At 46.7% G+C, this 21,846-nt stretch overlaps 1 protein-coding gene across 3 annotated transcripts in view; it reads left to right on the forward strand.

The window, feature by feature from the left end:
* Parva (parvin, alpha) overlaps nucleotides 1–21,846 on the forward strand; it is a 157,799-nt gene that overhangs the window by 90,354 nt on the left and 45,599 nt on the right. For all 3 annotated transcript variants that reach the window (XR_010056908.1, NM_020656.3, XM_017589619.3), the window contains exons 2-3: nucleotides 19,507–19,596; nucleotides 20,336–20,406. Coding sequence is in view for 2 of the 3 variants with exons in the window: in NM_020656.3 (NP_065707.3) it covers nucleotides 19,507–19,596; nucleotides 20,336–20,406 (161 nt within the window). In the remaining variant the exon portion in view is untranslated. The remainder of the gene's footprint in view (nucleotides 1–19,506; nucleotides 19,597–20,335; nucleotides 20,407–21,846) is intronic.

Below are 21,846 nucleotides of genomic sequence, written 5' to 3' on the forward strand. Positions count from 1 at the left end.
GTATGGTTTTTTAATGTTTAAAATTTATATTTCAAGGTACCACAAAAGTGATTTATTTCATTGTAGAAGGATTTTTTATTTTAAAAAATTATATAAGGAAAAAAATCAATTCCTTAACATTTTCAGCCTTTCATTTTCCACGTTTTGATCATTTAGTAATTACTTTTCCAGCATGCTGGAATCAATATGTAAGATGACAACAACAAAAACTACGCTGGAATTGGTGGCTCCCCGCTCTGTTCTTTTGAGTCTTTGCAGTTTTTGGGTTTTTTTGTTTTTTGTTTTTTGTTTTTTGTTTTTTGTTTTTTGTTTTTTCTGGAGAAACCTATAGAGTTTCTAACAGCCTGGAGTCTGCTATTTGGATGGTGGTGGTGTGGCTGAACTTATTTATCCTGCCCCTGCCTTTCCAAAGCTTGCTGGGGAGTGGGGTCAGCATAGCTTTGTCTCTGAGGGAGGGTGGGAAGAAGCCTTACTCCTCCTTGCCTCTCTTTTTGTGATTCGGGGAGCCAATAGTGGTTGTTATTTGGATAGCTGGTCTGTTGGGGCATTGGACCATCATTAGTTAGCTGAAACTGCTTATAAATTCTCCCAGATCTGGAACTAGAGCCCCCAGCATTGTGCTTCTTTTTTGAGACAGGCTCTCTCACCGACTTACAGGGGCTGGCAGTGAGCCCCAGCCATCCTCTTGTCCCCACCTCACACTGGGATCACAAGAACCAGTTGCCACGCTGGATTTTCGCAGGGGTGCTGGGGTTTGAACTCAGGTCCTCATGCTTGTGCAGGAGGCACTTTCCCAACTAAGACACCTCCCTGGTTCCCTAGGTTATTACTATTAATAATAATCCATTATTAATCTTGGGTTTACATGCAGCTGATCTATTTCAGTCCGTTGCCATCTCTGTCTTTGTTGGTGTTTAATTTTTCTGCCTTTGGCCAGCCAAAGCCTGACTGCTCTTCGGTAGCTGATAGAAGCCCACAGCTGATAGGCTTCTACAAGTCAGATAACCCAGGCTCATCCCGTGTCTCTGGTCTGGAGTCAGCCCTTCTCTCAATGGCATTGATCTTGACTTATACAGCCCAAGTGCTATAGCTGTTGGATATCATTTGCCCACTTCTGAAGTTCAGCCTAACCACGGCCACAAGTAATGGCTGTACTGACTTCCATGACAGCCATCTCAACCCTCAGTCTCCACTCTGCCTTTCACATGCTATTCTTTCCCCCTGACTATCCTCCCTTCAGACTCTGTCACACCCATCATATGGCACCTCACTCCATGTCTGGGTGCTCCACTGTGCCCCGTGTCCCAAAGCATCTTTTCGCATTGTGGAGCCTTGTGTGAGCCTGCCCCTTGCTCATCACCTTGTCACAGTCCACCCAAGGGCAGGGGTGTTCCTTTCTTACAGCTTCCTCTCACTTGGTTTTCCAGCCCAGATGGCTCTCCGAGGCATTCTTAGCCCATTAGATCGTCCCTGGCAAGCCGCTCTGTCTCTCCTAGTGGTCACCCATTAGGAGGCACACACTGACGAGGGGTGGTGAAAGGGCAAGTGAGCGGGTACCGAGCGCTCAGGGAGATGGGTTCTGCTGGGCATTTTATATGCGCCATGTCATGGGAGCTCATTGCCAGTCGGTGAGCTAAGTGATAGGATTCCCATTCTGGAAAGGGAGTAAGTCGAGAGACCGTGCTAGGATTCATCCAGGGTCTGCTGTCTCCAAAGGCCAGAGCAACTCAGTCTGCCTTATCATGGGAGCATGCGTCCTGGACTAGACTTCTACTTGGCTGGATTCCCTGGAGGCTTCTCTCTCCCTCTCACCGCCCCACCCCACTCGTGTGTGTGTGTGTGTGTGTGTGTGTGTGTGTGTGTGCAAGTACATGTGCATGTAGAGGACAGGGGTCAACCTTGGATGTGTTCCTCAATCGCTCCCCACCTTGTTTTTTATTTGTGAAGGTTCCTGGCTTTCCAGGAACTCATGATTCAGCTAAGTTGGCTGGCAGGCCAGCAAGCCCCAGGGATCCACCTGTCTACACCTCTCTAGCATTGGAATTACGAGTACAAACCATTATGCAAGCTTTTACTAAGAATGCTGGAGATCAAACTCACATCTTCATCCTTGCTCGGCTAGAAATTTACAGAAGAGTTTTGTCCTCAGCCTCTGGAGAACGTTTTCAGAGTCACCCTTCAAACTTGCAAAACTGTTTTTTTCTTATCAAGGGCCTGGGCACTGTTTTCAGGGCTAAACCCGCAGATTGCACATTCTGGCTTCACTCTGTGATGACACGCATGGTCATGCCAGCCTCCAGCCTGTCCTTTCTCATCTTCCCAGCCCCTGCTGAACTCCTGAAGCCACTGAAGTGCCTCCTCCTCTGAGGTGTTCTCCCTCATTCCCACCTCCTTGTGAGCAGGTGGGGGCAGTTTCTCCTTTGGTCTCTTCACTCCAGATGGAGCCGTGGCTGTATGAGTTACTCTTTTGCGGCTATGACAAACGCTTCTTAAAGAAGGAAGGAAGGGTTTACTTTGACTCACAACGTAGGCTGCAGCCCTTCATAGCAGGGAAGGCAGCTGGTCACATTTCATCCAGCCAGAAAGCACTGAGAGGATGCTGAAGTTTCTCCTTTTCATTCATTCTGGTATCCCAGTCCATAAGATCATGCCTCTACATATAGGGATATGGTAAGCCTTTCTTTTTTTTTTTTTTTTAACTTATTTTTTTTCTTTTTCCTTTTTTTTTTTTTTTTTCGGAGCTGGGGACCGAACCCAGGGCCTTGCGCTTGCTAGGCAAGCGCTCTACCACTGAGCTAAATCCCCAACCCCCTATGGTAAGCCTTTCTGGAAATAGCCTCAGAGATACAACCAGAGGTATGTTTCCACAGTAACTCCTCAAGTAGACAGTCAAGATTGACCATCACTGTGACCCAGGAACGGTGCTCCCCACAGATGCTAAATGTATGTTCGAATAGATGCATAGTGTGTGGTACCAGCTATCCCACGCCCGCTCACACAGGTTCAACATAAGTTTCTTTGAAATGGCCTTTGTAATGTAATATCCTGTGGCCTTTGCTGCTCTGCACTTCTTTGTATGCGCTCATTTCTGCCTCTGAGTTAAATCACACCCTGTGCTTGCGGATGCTACTGGAATGAGGTTCCCAGTGCATTGCCTTGCACAGAGTTGAGACTCCGTAATTATCCATTGAATTGAATCAAATGGAAGGTTGTACAGAAGGCAGGCTCAGGGGAGGTGCAGGGCCCGCAATCAGCAGAACGGCAGACAGTTAAAGCAGCTCGACTCACCACAATTTCTTTTAATAGATTTTTCTGTACAGATTTGCTGTCAACATGGGTTGCTGGTTTTGAAAAAACGATAAATAACCAGGGAGCTGTGGTGGCTCTCGTGGTGCAGAGACTGGCAGCCTGTGCCATTTCTGGTGCCATCCTCTCTGAATTTCTGGGTCTGGACAGGACTTTATCTAGCACCAAGGGGGGTCAAAATGATACGTACAATTGCCTCATACTACATTTCCTTGACTCCCGTGTTCTGGATGGGCAAATATCGCCAACTCTGCTCCTCCGTGGATGCCTTGGTCCTTCGTCCCTTCCGTCCCCTCTGGAAGTGCAGACCTTTGAGGAACTAATGCTGATGTAAAAAGTCAAGCTGTTTATTTGGCTTCAGGTCTCTGCTGTATGGGGAGAGCAGCCCAGCGGCCCACGTTGCCATCCTGTTCACTCATTCAGCAAATGCATGTTAAGCATTCATTGTGTTTCGGATGCTGGCAGATGCTGGTGGACGATCCTTGGGCCTTTTGGAATCATGGTAGATACAGGTGTTCTTCAGATATGCACACAGGTGTGTAATTGCAAATAGATCTGATGCCACCTTTATTGTGAAGTCCATGCCTCTTCCCCATCTGGTTCTTTCTGGACACCCTGGTGTTCTCATGCCGCTTGGAGTTCTTCCAGGGCAGCCCTCGGCACCCTAGACTTGGAGTGTCTGTGGGCTGTGACTTCCAAGCCAAGGACTTGTTCTCTCTTAGAGAACTGTGCATTATATCAGTGCACAGCCATTGAAAACAGGAAAAAGGAATGAGCAGACATTCAGTACCTCCTGTCCCTGTGGTTTAAAAAAAAAATGCACCGACAAAAGCAACTTAAGGGAGATAGGGTTTCTTTTATTTTCAGATTTTCAGGTTACTGTCCCTTGTAGAGTACTCAAGGCATCAGGAGCTTGAAGCAGCTATCATTACACCCATAGTCTAGAACACAGAGAAATAAACGCACCCAGGATAGCTCACTTGCTTGTGTTCAGCTACAGATTTCCACTCTTACACAGTTCAAGAATCCCTGCCTAAGGAATAGTGCTGCCCACAGTGGGCTGAGTCTTCCCCCTAATAGTTAACTTAATTAAGGCAGTGTCACACAGACATGCTCACAGTTCAACCCAGTGTGGGCAGTCCCTAGTTGAGATTCTTCCCAAGTGAGTCTGTTTGGGTCAGGTTGACAGTTACACATTGTTATACACATTGTTATACACATTGTTATACACATTGTTATACACATTGTTGTTCCATCAGACAGCAGGCAGCCCCGAGGCCGTGACAATGGGCTGAACTAGCTCTGAACTTCAACTCTGTTCCCCAGAGGATTGTAAAGGAGAAACTGATACTTGGGAAGCAGCCAGCACAGGACCTGGCCTCTCTCTCCACCCTCAGAAGCTTCCTCAAGAGGTTGCAAGACTGATGAAAGCAAGCAGCCTACTCAGTTTAACTTGGCATTCTCAGGTCAACCTGGGTAAGGTCAGGACAGAATTAGACACTCAGGTATGGTCATGTCATGGAGCCAGAAGAATTGGCATAGGCCTAATGTCAAAACATAAAGAACAGGGTTCAACTTCAGGTCTAGTCTGTTCCTTTTTGCTCTGTAGTTGGAGAGAGAAAAAAAAAGCACCCTTCTCAAATTTCTTCTTAAAAATATACTCTTATCTCCCACCAATCTGGGAGGGAGATTGTCTTGGGAGATGAGAGGTCTTGAGCACCCCCATGGGTACAATAGAAGTTTGCACCTCATACCTCAGAGGTACCCACAGCCACCTCTATGTTGGCTCACCTGTAGGAAGCAATGTAGGTCTCAGTGTAATTAAATCCCTCCACTTTTCTGCCAGGGTCTAGCTCCTGGAGCCCCATAGCTTGTATCTCACATAGCCTGACAATGTGGAGAGAGGTGGGGCTGGGGGCTGGGCTGATGGGAGATCTCTGAGTGGTGTTTTCTACAAGGCCCCTGACTCTTAATCCAAACAGCTTCTGTGGGATTCATCTCCTGCTATCTGGTAAGGATAAACTACCACATATGAGGGCAAAAATTATCGCCTCTTATGGTCCTTAGTCCAGCATCTGACCCCCACCTCCTTTCACAACGGAGTCTCACGTGACCCAGGCTGACCTCACACTCAGTATGTAGTCAAGGATGGCAATGCCTGAGTCTCATGCTTCCACCTCCTGAGGGCTGGGATTTTAGATCTGTACCCAGGCCTGACTAATACAGTACTAATGATCAAGCACAGGTTCTCATCTGTGTCAGGCAAGCATTGTGTCAACTAAGCTCATCCTCCACCCTTTCAAGTTGACAGACCCTGCTGCTGCTCCCCAAATCTGGAAACTCCCTAAATGTCCAGCATCTACAGATAGCTCCCATACCCTGGTTTTTATTTTCAAAGCTCCCTTAAATGAGGAAGAGAGAGAGAGAGAGAGAGAGAGAGAGAGAGAGAGAGAAAGAGAGAGAGAGAGAGAGTGTGTGTGTGTGTGTGCGCGCGCGCTGGAACATACCATTGTGTGTGTAGAAGTCAAAGGCCAACTTTCTGGAATTGGTTCTCTCCTTCCATTCTGTGGGTCCTGGGGATTGAACGAATGTCATCCAGCTTGGCAGCAAGCACTGTTACCTGCTGAGCTATTTCACCAGCCATGGGTAGACTTTAAAGGCAAGGCAGTCGTGTGGTTCCCAGTCTAAAGAAGCAACAGGCCATTGCATGGAACACACACACACACACACACACACACACACACACACACACACACACATCCCACTGATGTATTGTTCCCCTGGCCCCTCCTTGCCTTGTCCTGTTTCAATTGAATTCTCGTGGCTTACTTAAGACCTCAACAAATGTTTCCATTCACAGTTTTGACTGCCTGGAACCGACCAGTAGTTGTGTTCTGCCCTCTCCCTTTAAGCTTGTCAGCAATTGGAGGGCAGCTGTATCACGTGCTGGGCGGAAGAATAAAATCATGCCCTGGGTCATTGCTTGGCTACCTTCCAACTCTGCAGCAGCTACAAAGCCGACCAAATTAAAAACTGCTGGAAAATTTAAGACGAAAGACTATGTATCCTTCCACCCCTTCCTGTCATAGTGCCAGTCTCTCCCTATGGTTTTTATTTTTTATGGTGTGTGTGTGTGTGTGTGTGTGTGTGTGTGTGTGTGTGTGTGTGTGTGTGTGTGTGTTCCCAGGACCTTTGTGATTAAATGGTTAGACGGAGTATAGGAGCATGTGATTCTACTCTGGCATTGAGTTAAGGTCGCCAAGGATTGATTCCTGCCTCATCTATGATAGTTGTAAAAACAAGTATCATTTTTTTGTTGAAAAGAATAGAGCTTCCCTTGTGTGAGGGACTGGGTGGGCAGGACCAGGGCTTTGCCTTTTCCCTTGGCAATCTCCCAAGGAGGGAAGTGAACCCGTATGCTGGAATTAAAGGCAAGGGGAGAAGAGAATCTCCCTGATCCATGGGGAAAATCCATTGTAGGCAATATGGTCTTTTCAGAGATACCCAGGCCCTGACTCCCTGGAGATCTTTGACCAAGTGCTTTATGTGAAAAAGGGGATTGAAGATTATGGTTTGGATTTGGGTGGGAAGTCCATGCTGGATTACCCAGGTAGATCTAGTAGAAGCACAAGGTACTTGAAAGTGGACGAGGGAGACAGAAGGGTCAGAGAGATGCAACCAGAAAATCCACCCCTCTCCTCCCAGTTCTAGCTTTAGAGATGGTATGAACCAAAAGATAAGGAATGTGGGCAAAGGGGTGAGAACACAGTCTCCCTAGAATCCCACAGGAGTGTGAAGCCTCACTGATGTCTCCACTTTAACTCAGTGAGATCCACACTGGTCTTCTAACCTACCACCATGTTTCTAGTTGTTTGCTTATGCAGCAACGAAAAACTAGTCCAGAAATTCTGGACACAAAAATCCCCATCAGGGCTATGAGCCTTCAGTGAGAGATCCACCAGTGAGACGCACCCACCCCTGTCCTGCAGAGTGAAAATGGTCTCTTGAGCATCCTTAAGCAAGGAGGAAGCTCTTCATTGTCCCTGCAGACATTCTATTTGGTTGCTTCTTCCTCTCGTTGTCATGACAAAACACCTGGCGAGCCGCTTAAGGAAGTATTGTGGCTCACAATTGAAGGTGCAAGTACGTCATGGCGGGGACGACTCGGTGGCTTGAGTGTGAGGATGGGGAGAAGAAATGAAGGCTAGAACTCAGTTCCCCCTTTTTTCCTTCCCCCCTTTTCCTCTGTATTCAGTCTGGGCTCCAAAGTGCATAGGGTGGTGATGTCAACACTAGGGTGGATCTTCCCTCCGCAGTTAAACCTATCTGGAAACACCCCCATAGGGACACACTCAGAGGTGTGTCTCTGTGGTGATTCTAAATCCGGTCACGTTGACAGTGAAGTGGGGCCGTTACATCACAGTCCTGGACTGTGGGCTTTCTGCCTGGCTTCTTGGGCTCTTGAGTGAGTATAGCCCTTGTTTGTGGGATTTTTGTGATAATCTTGGAGTGTTGTCTTCTGTACAGATGCATCTAGAAAACTCTAGAAGGGAGGAAACCTATGGGTCCCATAGAATTATGTGTTTCTTTCTTTCTATCTTCATCCCATGAATGTTGTATCTTTTTCTTTAACAGTTGTGTCTTCAACAGTTCTATTGCTTTGATGAAACACCATGACTAAAGCAACTTGGGAAGGAAAAGGTTTATTTGACTCACGCTTCCACAACACTTTTCATCATGGAAGGAAGTCAGGACAGAAACTCAGACAGGGCAGGAACCTAGAGGCAGGAGCTGATGCAGTGGCCATAGATGAGTGCTGCTTACTGGCCTGCTCATCATGCCTTGCTCAGCCTGCTTTCTTACAGAACCCAGGTCCACCAGCCCAGGGATGGCATCACCCACAATGGGCTGAGTCTTCCCATATCACTAAGAAAACACCTACCTCTTATGGAGGCATTTTCTCAATTGAGGTTTCCTCCTTTCAGATGACTCTGCTTCTGTCAAGTTAATATAAAACTGGCCAGCACAACTAGTAAATTCATATTAGCTTTTTCAAATATTCTTTTGGCATAGTTTTAGAGTCACGAAAAATCTGCAGAGATGTACACTTTCCTCACATCCCACCCCGAGCTCCCACACTTCCAACTTACATTGTTAAATACAGTATGCTTGTTAGAATTGTAGTTCAGCATTGTAGTGGTTTAGTTTTGGTCATTTTAATATTACTTTTTTACATTTATTTAATGTGGTTCGGGAGTGCGTGTGGCTGACATGTGGAAGTCAGAGGACAACTTTCGGGAGTCAGCTCTCTCCTTCTGCTATGTAGGTCCCAGTCAGCAAATGCCCTCACCTGCTGAGTCATCTTGCTAGCCCTGGTTTGTGATTTTTGGAAAGAGAAGCTCATGTTCTCTAGCTCACTTTAAACCCATTGTGAGCCTAAGGCTGGCCTTGAACTCCTGATCCTCTTGCCCTGACTTCCCAAACCCCGGGATCACAGAGGTGGGACACTGTAGCCAATCCCATCCTCTCTTAAGATCCCCTTGGCTGTGAATCTCGCAGACTTGGTGTATGGTGACCTTGACAGTTCTGAGGAGAACCAGCCAAGTGTTTGAGGGTTGTCCTGTTGCTGTTGTTAACATTGTCCTTTTTTGGTTTTGTTTGTTATCTCTTAATATGTATGAGTGTTTTGCTGGCATGTATGTTTGTATACAATATTCATACCTGGTACCAGCGATGGCCAGGAGAAGGTGTCAGAGGCCCTGGAACTGGAGTTAGAGCTGATTGTGAGACATCGTGTGGGTGCTGGGACTTGAAATCAGGTCCTGTACTTAACCAATACACCATTTCTGCAGCCCCTGGCCAAGTGTTTTTTTGGTTTTCCTTCTACTGAGATATGCCTGACCTCTCTCTCCTCATTAGGTTTTGGAATGCGACTTCTGAGAAGAAAAGGCAAAGTAGCATTTTGACCTCATCATGCTCACAGCGTGCAGTCTCAGCAGCCCGCATGGCTGTTAAAGTTGACTTGGAGTGTGACTGAGGCAGCATGTCAGGGTAAAGCCAGGCCTTGTCCCTCCTTTCTGTACAGTACTGTAAAATGAGGGACGTTGCTGACACAACCCACAACTAAGGAATGGGGAATTGTGCCCCAGTTTAAACCACGAAGATTTACTAAGTTAAGTGGATTTTTTTTTTGAGATAAAGTTGATCTATGCCAGTGGTTCTCAACCTGTGTGGGTCATGACCCTCTTTGGGGATCAAATGACACTATCACAAGATTTGTCTAAGACTATTGGAAAACACAGATATTTACATCATGGTCCATAATAATAGCAAAATTACAGTTACAAAGTAACAACAAAAATAATTATGATGGGGGGGTCACCACAACATCAGGAACTGTATTAAAAATTACAGCATTAGGAAGGTTGAGAACCACTGGTCTATGTGGGCCTGGCTCTTCTAGAACTCACTGTGTACACCAGGCTAGCTTCAAACTGACAAAGGCCCTCCTGCCCCTGTCTCCCATGTGCTGGGATTGAAGATGAATGCCACTAAGCCCAGCGGTTATCTGGAATTTTACAGCAAATTCTCCCTCTATTCATTTATTTAGTTGTTTATATCAGAATGGATGCCTAGATGTTTTATGCTTTTGCTTATAATCCAATATAATTTTTATTTCAAGTTTGACTTATCCATTCTCATGTGTGTGTTTGTGTGTGTATATGTGTGTATGTATATGTGTGTGAGTTCATATGTGTGTGTGTGTATGAGTTCATACATTTGTATGTGCATACTTGAGTGTTTGTAGGACAACCTCTGGTGTCATCCTCACTTTGTACCTTGTTTGACACAGGATCTGTTTGTCATTTTGTCACTGTGTATGCCGGCTAGCCATGAGCTTCTGGGAACTCCCCATCTCCACTTAGAATCTCCCCATAGGAGCACAGCATTACAGATGAGTCGTACCACACCCAACTCTATGTAGGTGCTGGATTCAACCTCGGGCCCTCAGGCTCACATGGCAACCACTGTATCCACTGCATCAACTGTCCAGCCCATTTCACATGCTTTAGCAGTGTCCGGCAGAGAGCAGATGTTTTAACAAGGTTCATAGATTTTCCTTTTACTGTTTTTATCTTAGAAATTCATTGCCACACCCAAGGTCTGTGTGTCCCTCTCTTTTGAGGGGGACAGGGAGGCTAAGATGTTATACTTTAGATTTAGGTCTACAGTTATTTCAAGTTTGGGGAAAGGTTTATAATCTGTGTCTTTGTTGACTTTCCTGCTTCCGGACATCCAATCCAGGCAGGGTCCTTGTTTAAATGACTGCTTTCTAAGTGGATTTGCCTTTGTGTCTTCAAGAGGTGAACTGGGGATGCCTGGATGGAGTTCAGTGTGTTGAGTGCATGCTTAGCATGTACAAAACCCTGCATTCCATTCCCTGCATGGCATAAATCAAGTATGATGAAACACACCTATAAGCCCAGAACTTAGGAGGTAGAAGCAGGAAGATCAGGAGTTCAAGACCACACTCAGCTATATGATAAGTTCAAGGTTAGCCAGGGATCCATGAGATGCTGTTTGGGTGTGTTTCTGAGCTCTCCGTTCTGTGCCATTAAGCTATTCTCAATGCCATCCTGTTTTGACTATGATAACGTTAGAGTGTCTTTAAACCTATAGTCAGTACCTGTACTGCCTTTGCTGTGAGCTTCAGGACCAGTTTGTCAATGACAAGGAGATGCCTTCCTATGGTTTTGGCTGAGAGGTTTATATTGCCCACATGTTGATCCTCTTCACATTTAGTTTGGTTTCCCCCAAGTGTTACATTTGATGTTACCGGAAAGGCACTACTTTTAGTTTCAAATTCCAGTTGTTCTTGCCAGTGTGTGGGAGGGTGGTCAGCCTGTGCAGTGATAATGGCACCCCCTGCAGCCTTGTGACACTCCCTATATCTCCTCCATTGGAGGCGTTCAGCTCTTTCTTTCTCGGGATGACTAAGCCCAAGGCTCTAACACTCTGGCCCATCCACATCTCTGCAGCTCCCTTGTTTCCCTTCCTTAAACGTGCTCACTCCATCATAATGTTCAGACATTGCCACTGCCTCAACCCCTACTCTGTTTCCCCAAACCTATTTTCACACATAAGTGCTTTTTGAGGATATACCGGTTTTGAATGACAACGTAGGTGTTCCAACGTCCTGTTCAAATGTCCCTTTTGCTAGGAACCCCTCCACTTCCCAGTGTTCAGCATCAAAGTCAGCCTCATTCCACACAAGCTCCCACCTGGCACCTGGAGTGCAGCACACCAGTCGAATGGTCCCCCTGGGCCTGTCTTTTCCACTCCTGGGAGCAAAGTGGGGCATGTCTCCAGGCTCCAGAAGAGGCACTCAGTGATGCTTCTCAGCTGAGTGACTATAATTAGGGATCCTGCACAGGGAACCTCGCTGTGTATGGTCTTGAACTTATGATCCTCTTGCCTCCCCTTCCCCAGTGCTGGGGTTGCTGCGTTCACCCCTGCCCAGAGGTGTAACCCCAGGGCTTCATGTGTGCCAGGCAAGCTCTACCCATAACCCTCTTCACCTTTAGAAACCTTTCTTCACTCTTATTTCCATACGTGTTTCTCTCCTGGGGCTCTTGGGGTTCTCAGGCATAGAAGTTTAGGGTTCACCAAGTCCTGTGGCTATCCTGTTCTTTATGGGGAGAAAAAGGAGGTTAAGTTACCATCTATGACAGACCTATGCTATCCACGTAATTCCCATGCACCGATTGGGTAGACAGTGTCCCTGGTCCAAGAACACATGTGTTTTTCAGTTTACATAGTAAGGGATGGTTCCATGGGCAGCAGCTCAGCAGTGTCAGCAACTGCCCCACACCCTTTCCTTCATTCTCGCCAACTTCGCATGTTAGCTTCTTCAGGCGAACTCGCCTCTTGTCTCTAAAAGGGCCATAGCAAAGTTATCCATAATAGCCTGAAACAGTGAGGGAACAAAGAGAGGAGAAAGATTTGCCTACCCTGGGACTCTTTTTTTTTTTTTAATTTTTATTCCTTTTATTTGAAGTATCAAATTTTTATGTGACTATCTTTCTTTTTTATTTTTTATTTTTTAGCTTTATCAACTTGGGTATTTCTTATTTACATTTTGATTGTTATTCCCTTTCCTGGTTTCCGGGCCAACATCCCCCTAACCCCTCCCCCTCCCCCTCCCCTTCCTTATGGGTGTTCCCCTCCCCATCCTCCCCCCATTACAGCCCTCCCCCCAACAATCTAGTTCACTGGGGGTTCAGTCTTAGCAGGACCCAGGGCTTCCCCTTCCACTGGTGTTCTTACTAGGATATTCAATGCTACCTATGAGGTCAGAGTCCAGGGTCAGTCCATGTATAGTCTTTAGGTATTGGCTCAGTCCCTGGAAGCTCTGGTTGGTTGGCATTGTTGTTCATATGGGGTCTCAAGCCCCTTCAGCTCTTTCAGGCCTTTCTCTGATTCCTTCAACGGGGGCCCCGTTCTCAGTTCAGTGGTTTGCTGCTAGCATTCGCCTCTGTATTTGCTGTATTCTGGCTGTGTCTCTCAGGAGAGATCTACATCCGGCTCCTGTCGGTCTGCACTTCTTTGCTTCATCCATCTTATCTAGTTTGGTGGCTGTATATGTATGGGCCACATGTGGGGCAGGCTCTGAATGGGTGTTCCTTCTGCCTCTGTTCTAAACTTTGCTTCTTGGGACTCTTTCTTAAATAAAAGGAAATTATTCCTAAAAACTCCTAGAACTATTTCCACTCAAAGTTCAGTGACTAGAGTTGTATCACATGGCCCCCTGGGTAGGGGCGAGGAGCATCACTACTGACTTGAAGCAGTCAGGATCTCACTCTGGACCCAGGAGGGGCAGATGGCTCCTAGACTAAAATGGGGTGTCTTCCAAAAAAAATTAACACTGGAGAAAACCAGAAGTGTCAGCTATGCTGTCACTGCTGAGAGAATCACTTCAGACCTAACTGCAGGAAGCCACAGCAGGTCCTACAGCTAGTAGAAAATAGAGCAGGATTTGAATCCACCTCTTCAAATCTCCAGTCTGCCTCAGCCGGCCAGCTGGACCTCATTTCAGATGGCACTTTCTAGAAGAACTCCCCTTTTCTTGGGATAAAATAAGGCAATCTCTGAGCCTTTGCAGCCTGCCCTTCAGCTAGCCCTTTACGCTTTTATTAAGTTATGACTAATGGCGGGCGGGTGAGCGGGTAGAGACTGCACCCTCGGGCCGAGCGAGAGCTTCAGACCATTCTAGAGTAAACAACATCTTCAGATTCTGCGCCGAGAAAATTCAATCGCGGACCTTTGTCTTTCCAAGCTCTGGGACTGGCAAGCGGGCTGCTGCTGGGCGCTGCTCGGGTTGAATAGAAAGAAACCTTCCAAGGCGGGCGGGCTGTTTTGGGAAAGTGGCTGCTAATGGGGCCTCGTGGGGCGGGGGCCAGGCGCAGACTGAGCAGTTTGCATATTGGTTTTTACGAACAACTGGCTCTGAGTCAGCGGTTAATGGAACCGGAATGGGGTTCCTGCCCAATGGTTTCTTCCAAATACTCATTTCCAATTGTAAGCATATCCCGGCCTTTCTTCTGGGCTTGTTATGTCTCTGTGAGTGAATTGAAGAGGCAGGCCAGAGGGGCGGAGTTCTGACTGTAGCTGTGTTCATCTGAAAACCTTCTGAACAATGCCCTCAGAGGGGAGACCTCATTCAGACCCACCTTTAGGAGTCCTGACTGGGAATATCATCTTTCTAGTCAGAAGGAGATATTTAAAGACCGATGTGTTTATACACTGGCTCTAGCTACATTTTGTACAGATGTGGATTTTCCTCCTTCACAAAATGCAGACTTATCAGGAGTTTATAATCTCAGCACCCAGAAAGCAGAGGCAGAAGGATTGCTGCAAGTTTGAGGCCAACATGTGCTACTTAGTGAATCTGGGGGGCAGCCTGGGCTACCTGTCAAGACCCTGTCTCAAAAAAACAAAACAAACACAAGCTACAAATGCTTATCTCAGAAGTGCACAATAATACACACAGTCAGGCTAAAGTTCAGACTAAAGTGTAAATGACTTTCAACCCAACATGCTCCCACCTCCCCATCCCCCACCTCAACAACATGAAGGCTTTTTAAAAACTCCTTGGGAAAATTCTGCCTGTGCATCGAGCTTGTGCCCCAAAGAGTGACCTTTGAATAAGAGTTACTTATCCAATAAATACTCGCCAAGCACAGAGAGTGTTAGAGATATCATCTTTAGTAGCAGTAGTGGCTCGCTGAAGGGACCGGAAACTCATTTTATCTTCCCAATAGACCTCGGAAGTTGTCAATATTATTTTCACTCCCATCTTGTAGATGAGGAAACTGAGGCACAGGAAATGAAGGGGTTTGTCCAAGGTCACATAGCTAGAAAGAGGTAGAGCCTGAGTTTGAATCTAGGCATCTAGTTCCCAAGCACTGTGCTGTCTGAACTCTTGGGAGTCTGACAGTAAACAGAGGACAAAGTGTCCCCTGGCTAGAGTGAGATTCAGTTGGTAGAGTGCTACCTTCCTAGCATGCACAAAGCCCTGGATTCGGTCCCCCAGTGCCCTAGAACCACAGAGCTGATAATATATGCTTCTGATCCTAGCACCAAGAGGCAGAGGCCAGAGCTTCCAAAGTTCAAGGTCATTTTTGCCTACTGCTCTGTGAAAAACTTTTCCTGGGGAGGTGTAATACTCATATCTACTCACTCCAGATAGGGAAACCAGGACAGACCGAAGTACAGATATCGCCAAAAAACCAGTTTGGTGAACCACTGGGTTTTATTGGGGCCATCTGCAGGAATATGGGTGAAGGGTTGGTTACCTACAGGAACAGAAGTGACTCAAAGACAGCTGCACCACCGAAGCCCATCCCAGTGTGGGTGACAGCTCACAAGGTTGGGAAATGGAAGCACACCACACAGCCTGCAGGCAGCTCAACAGGTTGTAAACTGCCTCAGTTGGTCTAAACCTCTTCCGGGCAGCTGCGCTGGTTTCACTCCTTCCGGGCAGCTGCGCTGGTTTCACTCCTTCCGGGCAGCTGGTCTGGCCACAGAGCCTTCTTTGGGCTCAGCTCTCCTTTGCCAGAGGGAGTGTCTTAGTCACTCTCCGTTGCTGTGAAGGAGCACCGTGACCACTGCAACTCTCATAAGAGAGAGCATCTTACTTTGGGCTGGCTTACAGATTCAAGGCTTTAGGCAAACATGGTACTGGAGAAGTAGCTGAGAATTCTACATCCAGATCCACAGGCCGTAAGAAGAGAGAGAGGCACTGGGCCTGGCTTGGGCTCTTGAAATCTAAAGCCCACCCCTAGTGAGACATTTCCTCCAAGAAGACCACGCTTAATCCAACAAGAACACAATCCTAATCCTTCTAAGTAGTTCCATTCTCTGATGTTTAAAAATTCAAATATATGAGCCTATTGGGATCATTCTTATGCACACCATCACAGGGGGATTCTTTAACTTGTTCTGGTAGGAGGATACCTAGTGACTATGGTCAGTTTTAGGGACTTCCTGAAGCTATTTTGAGTTGTTTCATCTTCCTGCTTAAGGTACTGCCTGTAGGGTAGAAAGTTTTGATATGAGGCGGGGGTGTTGTTACAAAACAGCTACATAGTAGTGTTGTTGTAAAAATATATAAATAAAAAAGTATAGTCTTTTACCCCGCTGGGTCCTCACTGTGGTGTCCCAAGATATCTGCTAGATATCTTGGCGGAAACACATCCCAGCCGCATACTTTCCTACACTCAAACCCCCACATAAAAGAACACACAACACAATAATCTTATATCCAATTGGTAAAATATAATTGCCCACTTAAACATACAAAGCCTGGTACCATCCATCCCTTGAGAACATTAATAACAACATGCAAATACACAGAGCAGAATCTTAACATCACCTGCCATGGCTTCTCCCCTCTCTCCATCCTCCCCCCCCCTTTTCTCGTCTCCTCCTCTTCCTTCAAACTTCTCTCCCACCCATCCTTCCTTCTCCTCCAATGACAGGCCTCCTTCTATCCTGTACCTGCCCCTCACCAGTACTTTACAAATTCAATGGAGAGGTGGTTCTGGTGAAGTCACCTGAGTTCTGAGCCCTTGACTAGGCAGCTGTCTTGGGGCAGTGGAATTAGCATCAAAAGACAGTAACTTCAGGGCAAACCACAACATAGTAGGTCCAAGGCCCCCCTGAGTTACAGCTAGACCTCCTTATCTCAGACAAAGCAAACATCTTTATCCAGCTTTCATCCTGATCATCCTGATTTGGGGAATGTTGGAAATATATACCTACAGTATTTTCTTCAAGTGGTGGCAATTCTATGGAGAAATTCTAAGGGCAGCAGAAGGCTGAGCAGAGGTCTTGAAAGTCATAATGGAGTCCAGTGTGTGATGAGGGACTGTAAGAGAGTTGAAATGAGGAGGATAGTTAGATGGGCTCCTTTGCATTTCATAGAGCATTCTGGCTGCACAGTGACAAGAAGATGGGGGCAGAGAAATTCAAGAGAAAGCACCTGGGTAGGAGGTGGATCTTCTGGGCAGATGGATGACAATGGTGGCTTAAGCCAGGACTGGGCATGGGGAGTGTTGGTGAGGAGAGGCTTTGGGAGGTGGGGCGGGCAGTGGCTAGAGAACTTGCTAGTCAATATGCTTGATAAAAAGGGTAAGGGAAAAGAGGCCAAGGGTGTGCTCCAGATTTCAACTTAAACCATTTGGTAAACCGGGGTACTTGGAAAGAATATGTATGTTTATTTCACAGAGAATTTTTATACAAAGCTTTCCTCTTCTAAGTTCATGCTCAAGCACCATGCAACCAAGTTACCAAGACAAACAACACAAACATACAATACACTCTTATACATATATGCACACATGTACATACATGCATATACATACAGATACACCCATATCACATAATTTTAAGTATGTTTCTAATTCTATTTTGGACCATATCCATAACTACCTTGGGTCACTTATAGCCCATGAGCACTCTTGACCAGCAGGTCGGACACACTTGGTGTGAACAGTGGTACCTCCTACTGAGGTGAAGGAGGATAGGAAGAGAGGGTTTGTTTTTGCATGGTTGTGGTGGACATGAGGGTATTGAATCTCAAATTCTGTCTCGGGATGTCTAAATTGAGGTCTCAGGAGACTGATAGAGTAAACAGAGGTCCATCCATCGGGCCTGGCTGGACCTTTCACGGGGACATTCTCAGTGTGTAGGCCAACAGGATCTCCTTAGAGCACATCAGGCAATTGGATTTCTTGTGTGGAAAATGTTGCATCATGGTGCTGTGAGGACCATAGTCACTCTAGACTTAAAATGTGTTTGGTGCAGCTATGAAGTGAGTGCTTCGTTTATTGAAATTTAAATGAATGTGTAGAACACTACAGACCTACAGTGAGACAAGCAGAAAAGTCAGAAGAAGCCAGGAGCCCCAGCCTTCAGGAAGCCCAGCCTCACAGCCATAGTTAAACATTTCAATTGCCTGCCCCGGAGCGCATGTTTGAGGTCACCTATATTTTCCTGCTTTGTTTTTTGGAGAATTATACAGAAGGGCAGTTGAATGAATTTGGACACAGGAGCTGGGTAAGGTCTGAGGAATGTTAAATTCTGCTGCTCATGAATGAGGAGATGCCCCAGTGGGTAAGAGCACTTACTCCATAAGTGTAAGAATCTGAGTTTGAATCCCCAGTGCCCACATAAAAGTTGAGCATACCTGTCCTGTCTGTAACCCCTGCAGTGGAGATGGAAACCTCAGGCTCAATGAGAAACCCTATCTTAAAGGGATAAGGCAGAGAGCTACAGAGAAAGACACCCAATAGCCTCTTCTGTGCCGTGTATGCAGGGCATGCACACCAACACACACACACACACACACACACACACACACACACACACACACACACACACACCATACAAGAGTCAACTGGGCCAGGGACTTCCTAATGTTAGTTTCTCTTTAAGGTGACACCTGCTTCTCTATCTTGGTGCCACTGACTCATTCCCTATCTAGTTACAAGTGGGTAAGTAGCCCCCTGTGCTTAAGAGTTCTCCAGAGTCTAGGCTGCAAGAGGGAGGACTGAGTCAATAAAAAATAAATAAATAAGATGGAAAGATGGGCCGTTGCTTTCATTAAGGTTGATTGCTGCTGCTAGATTAGCGCCTTCAAACCTCCCAGGGACCAATACCCTTGGAGAAAATGACCCTTGTGAGAGGATGTGAGGTCCAGCTTTCAGGATGAGGAACCAGAGGTCAGCATTAAGTGCTTCCTGCACTACCGGGCTTGTGGATAGGAAGTCCAAATGGGGTTGTGCGTTTGAAGGAGTGGGGCTGTAGGTCACTATCCCATTCTAACACTTCTTTTGCTAAATTGTACTGTGGATTTTCAGTATTTGAAAAGTGAAAAGAAATCAGTAGTCAGGTTGGCAAGATGGCTCAATAGATAATGGTGAATTACCAACAGCCAAGGCTGACCTCCATAACACACAAACAAATACACACACACACACACACACACACACACACACACACACACACACACACTGGAAGTTCATTTTCAGCTGAGGATACAGGACTGAAAAGTGGAAGTGTCAGGACTTAGTCCCACAGTTCATGAGAGCTGAGGAGCCCAAAGCAGAGCCCAGAGCCCTGGAGGTCCCCACACAGCAGCTGGGGATAGGGAGGGAGGATCATCCAAAGAAAGCCTCAGGGAAGGCAGAAGATGGCTGAACTGCACATGGACAAGGCTTAGGAGATAACAGGCTGAAGTCAATGACTTCCTTCCTTCCATCCACAGTGAGGAAGCACTATGAGCCCCAGAGGAAAGTCGGGCAGATAACAAAGACAGAGACCTCAGGGAGCCACTGTGCTCACCCTACTCCTGTTTCTTCCAGAATCTTCTCTAGGAGAAGATGGATCTCTGCATTTATTCCCTTTTCTCAGGAAAGCGAGAAGGACCTCAGGCAGAAAGTTGAGATTAAAGGCACAATTAGGCTGTCTTAGGAAAGCAGCGGGGATCGATGGCAGGCTAGGGAGTGACTGTGAGCTGACTGAGGAAGGAGAAGCAGCATCCCCTCAACGTCAGTATTAATCACGGATGTTGAAGAGTCCTCTTGCACCCCATCTATCCTTCCCCGACACGTGACCAGGCTCTTCCTTACCTTTCAGTATCCGAGTTCCAGGAGGAAGGAATGAACGCCATCAACCTGCCTCTTAGCCCCATCTCCTTCGAGCTGGACCCCGAAGACACCATGCTGGGTAACTAACTGTCCTTCTCGTCTCTAGAATAGCTTAGTGCACACACCTTAGGTGCCCCTGCCCCAAAACTCCTTTTCTTTTTCTTGCTCTCTTTTTAGTTTTAGGATTTTTTTTTATTCTAAGAATTTATTCTTTGAGAGTTCCATACATGTTTATAATGAAATATGATTTTATCTACTTTTATTTTCTAACTCCAACCCCCTCACCAACATGTCCTCCTTCTCAACATTGTCTCTTCTCCCTCCTCTTCTTTTTAACGACCCACTAAATCTGACTGATGCCGCCCACATATACACAGCTGTGGAGCTATGCACTGGAACACAGGCAGTTGACAAGGGAGGCACCACCAAAGAACCATTCTCCCTCCCTCAGAGACCACCAATTGCCTAAGACTCCATAGCAAGGGGTGGGGCCTCCAGAGCCCCTCCTCCATCCAGACTGGATGGATGGCTTAATCTTGTGCACATCTGGTTCCGTAGCCACAGCTGCTATGAGTTTGTAAGTGAGGCAGCCATGATATGTCCAGAAGACACCATGTCAGAGCGCTCCTCCCCAGCCTCTCTGGCTCTTATGTCAGTGTTGTCTCCTCTTCCTCAGCGTTCCCTTGGGGTTGAACACGCATAGTTACTTATCCCCAGCACTATCGCCAGTTAGGCCGAGGCTGCTCTCAACCTCTGTGAGAGAAGCTTCCTTGTGCAGTAGGCAGCATTCAACACAGAGACCCTGTTTCCTTTTACAGAGGAGAATGAGGTGCGGACAATGGTCGATCCAAACTCACGCAATGACCCCAAGCTTCAAGAGCTGATGAAGGTAAGAATCAGTAAGGAGAGGTTTCGGGAGGCTTTCCCACAGCCTTCTGGCCTTGGCAGGAGTCGTGGAGGCACCAAACAAAGGCCACTGCAAGGAGGGCAGTGTCGTGTCATGGTTCCTCAAAGGAACTTGTAAAGTCAAAATTAAAAACAGCCCCATTCTCCAGATGAGGAAACTGAGTCTCAGGAAACCACGTGATTTGTTTGTTGTCTGTTTTAAAAAGATGGAATTGGAGGCTGGGAATGTGGCTCTGTTAGTAGAGTCCTCTCCTAGTGTGCACACCGCTCCCATCCCCACCAGAGCATAACCTGGCATAGTAGTGCATGACTGTAATCCCAGCACTTGGGAAGTGGAGGCAGAAGCATCAGAAATCCAAGGTCACCCTGAGTGATATAGAGAGTTTGAGGCCAGCCTGGAATAAGGAAGGAGTGGTGAAGGGGGAAGACTATGTGTTGTATAGTAATTCCTCTGCAGTTTAGTTTTTCCTTCTTGTCCCCTCTTCTTTGTCCCAAGCCTCACTTAAAAACAGGTCTTGAATAACTAGTCCACAAATCCACTTATCATGTCTTCCTGCTCAAACCCTGTCTATAAAGGCAGCTGAGTCTTTCCTCTGGCTCTCTCCTCAGCCTCAGATAATCTTTGTTTTAACAAAGGGACAGCTGGCTCCTAGCTGTAGCACTCCCTGTCCCCAGGCTCTGTTTAAGCCGCTCCTTCCATTTGGATTGCCTCTGGCTTCCTGCACACTACTTCCTAAGAAGTCCCCTCTAATGGCCATTGCTATGACACAGCCTCTATGTACAGCAATGGCCCCTTAGCTTCAGCGTATTAGTTTCATCTCTACATGCTCCTGCTCTTGAGCCCAGCGCTTGCTCCTCCCTACTCCTCTCTCTTCTAACCTTCTAGCCAGTGAACTTCTTGGGGTTAGAGAATTCCCTTTCTTTGGAATCATTATATCCCCAATGTCTAGCACAGCATGCTATGGATAGTGGGCGTTTCATATGCATTGGCTGGGAGGGAAGAAAAAGAAGGAAGTGACAAAAAGAAAGAACCTTTCATAAAAGCAGCCAAATGTGGCTCTGGAAGAGGTCTTGGTGTGTAAAGTGCTTGCTATGCACTAGAACCCAGACTGGAAACTAGGTGTGCTGATGTGTACTAAAAAAGCCTTTCACTGAGGGAAGAGGGTGATGGTAAATCTAGTCTCAACAAATAGTGACTTCAGTAAAGAGACCCTGTCTCAAGAAAAATAAGGTGGAGAATAATGGATGGAGATGACTAAATCTGACCTCTGGCCTCTACACATGAACACATATGCCCACATGCAAGTGCATTCCCATGGATATGCAATGTGCGTGTACGCACACATGCACAACTGCAAGGCTATTCGAAAGTAGAATCAGACACAGGCTCTTAGCTACTGTTACAGTGCCATGCCTACCTGCT

This window comes from Rattus norvegicus, chromosome 1, assembly GCF_036323735.1.
Source record: "Rattus norvegicus strain BN/NHsdMcwi chromosome 1, GRCr8, whole genome shotgun sequence".
NCBI lineage: Eukaryota > Metazoa > Chordata > Mammalia > Rodentia > Muridae > Rattus > Rattus norvegicus.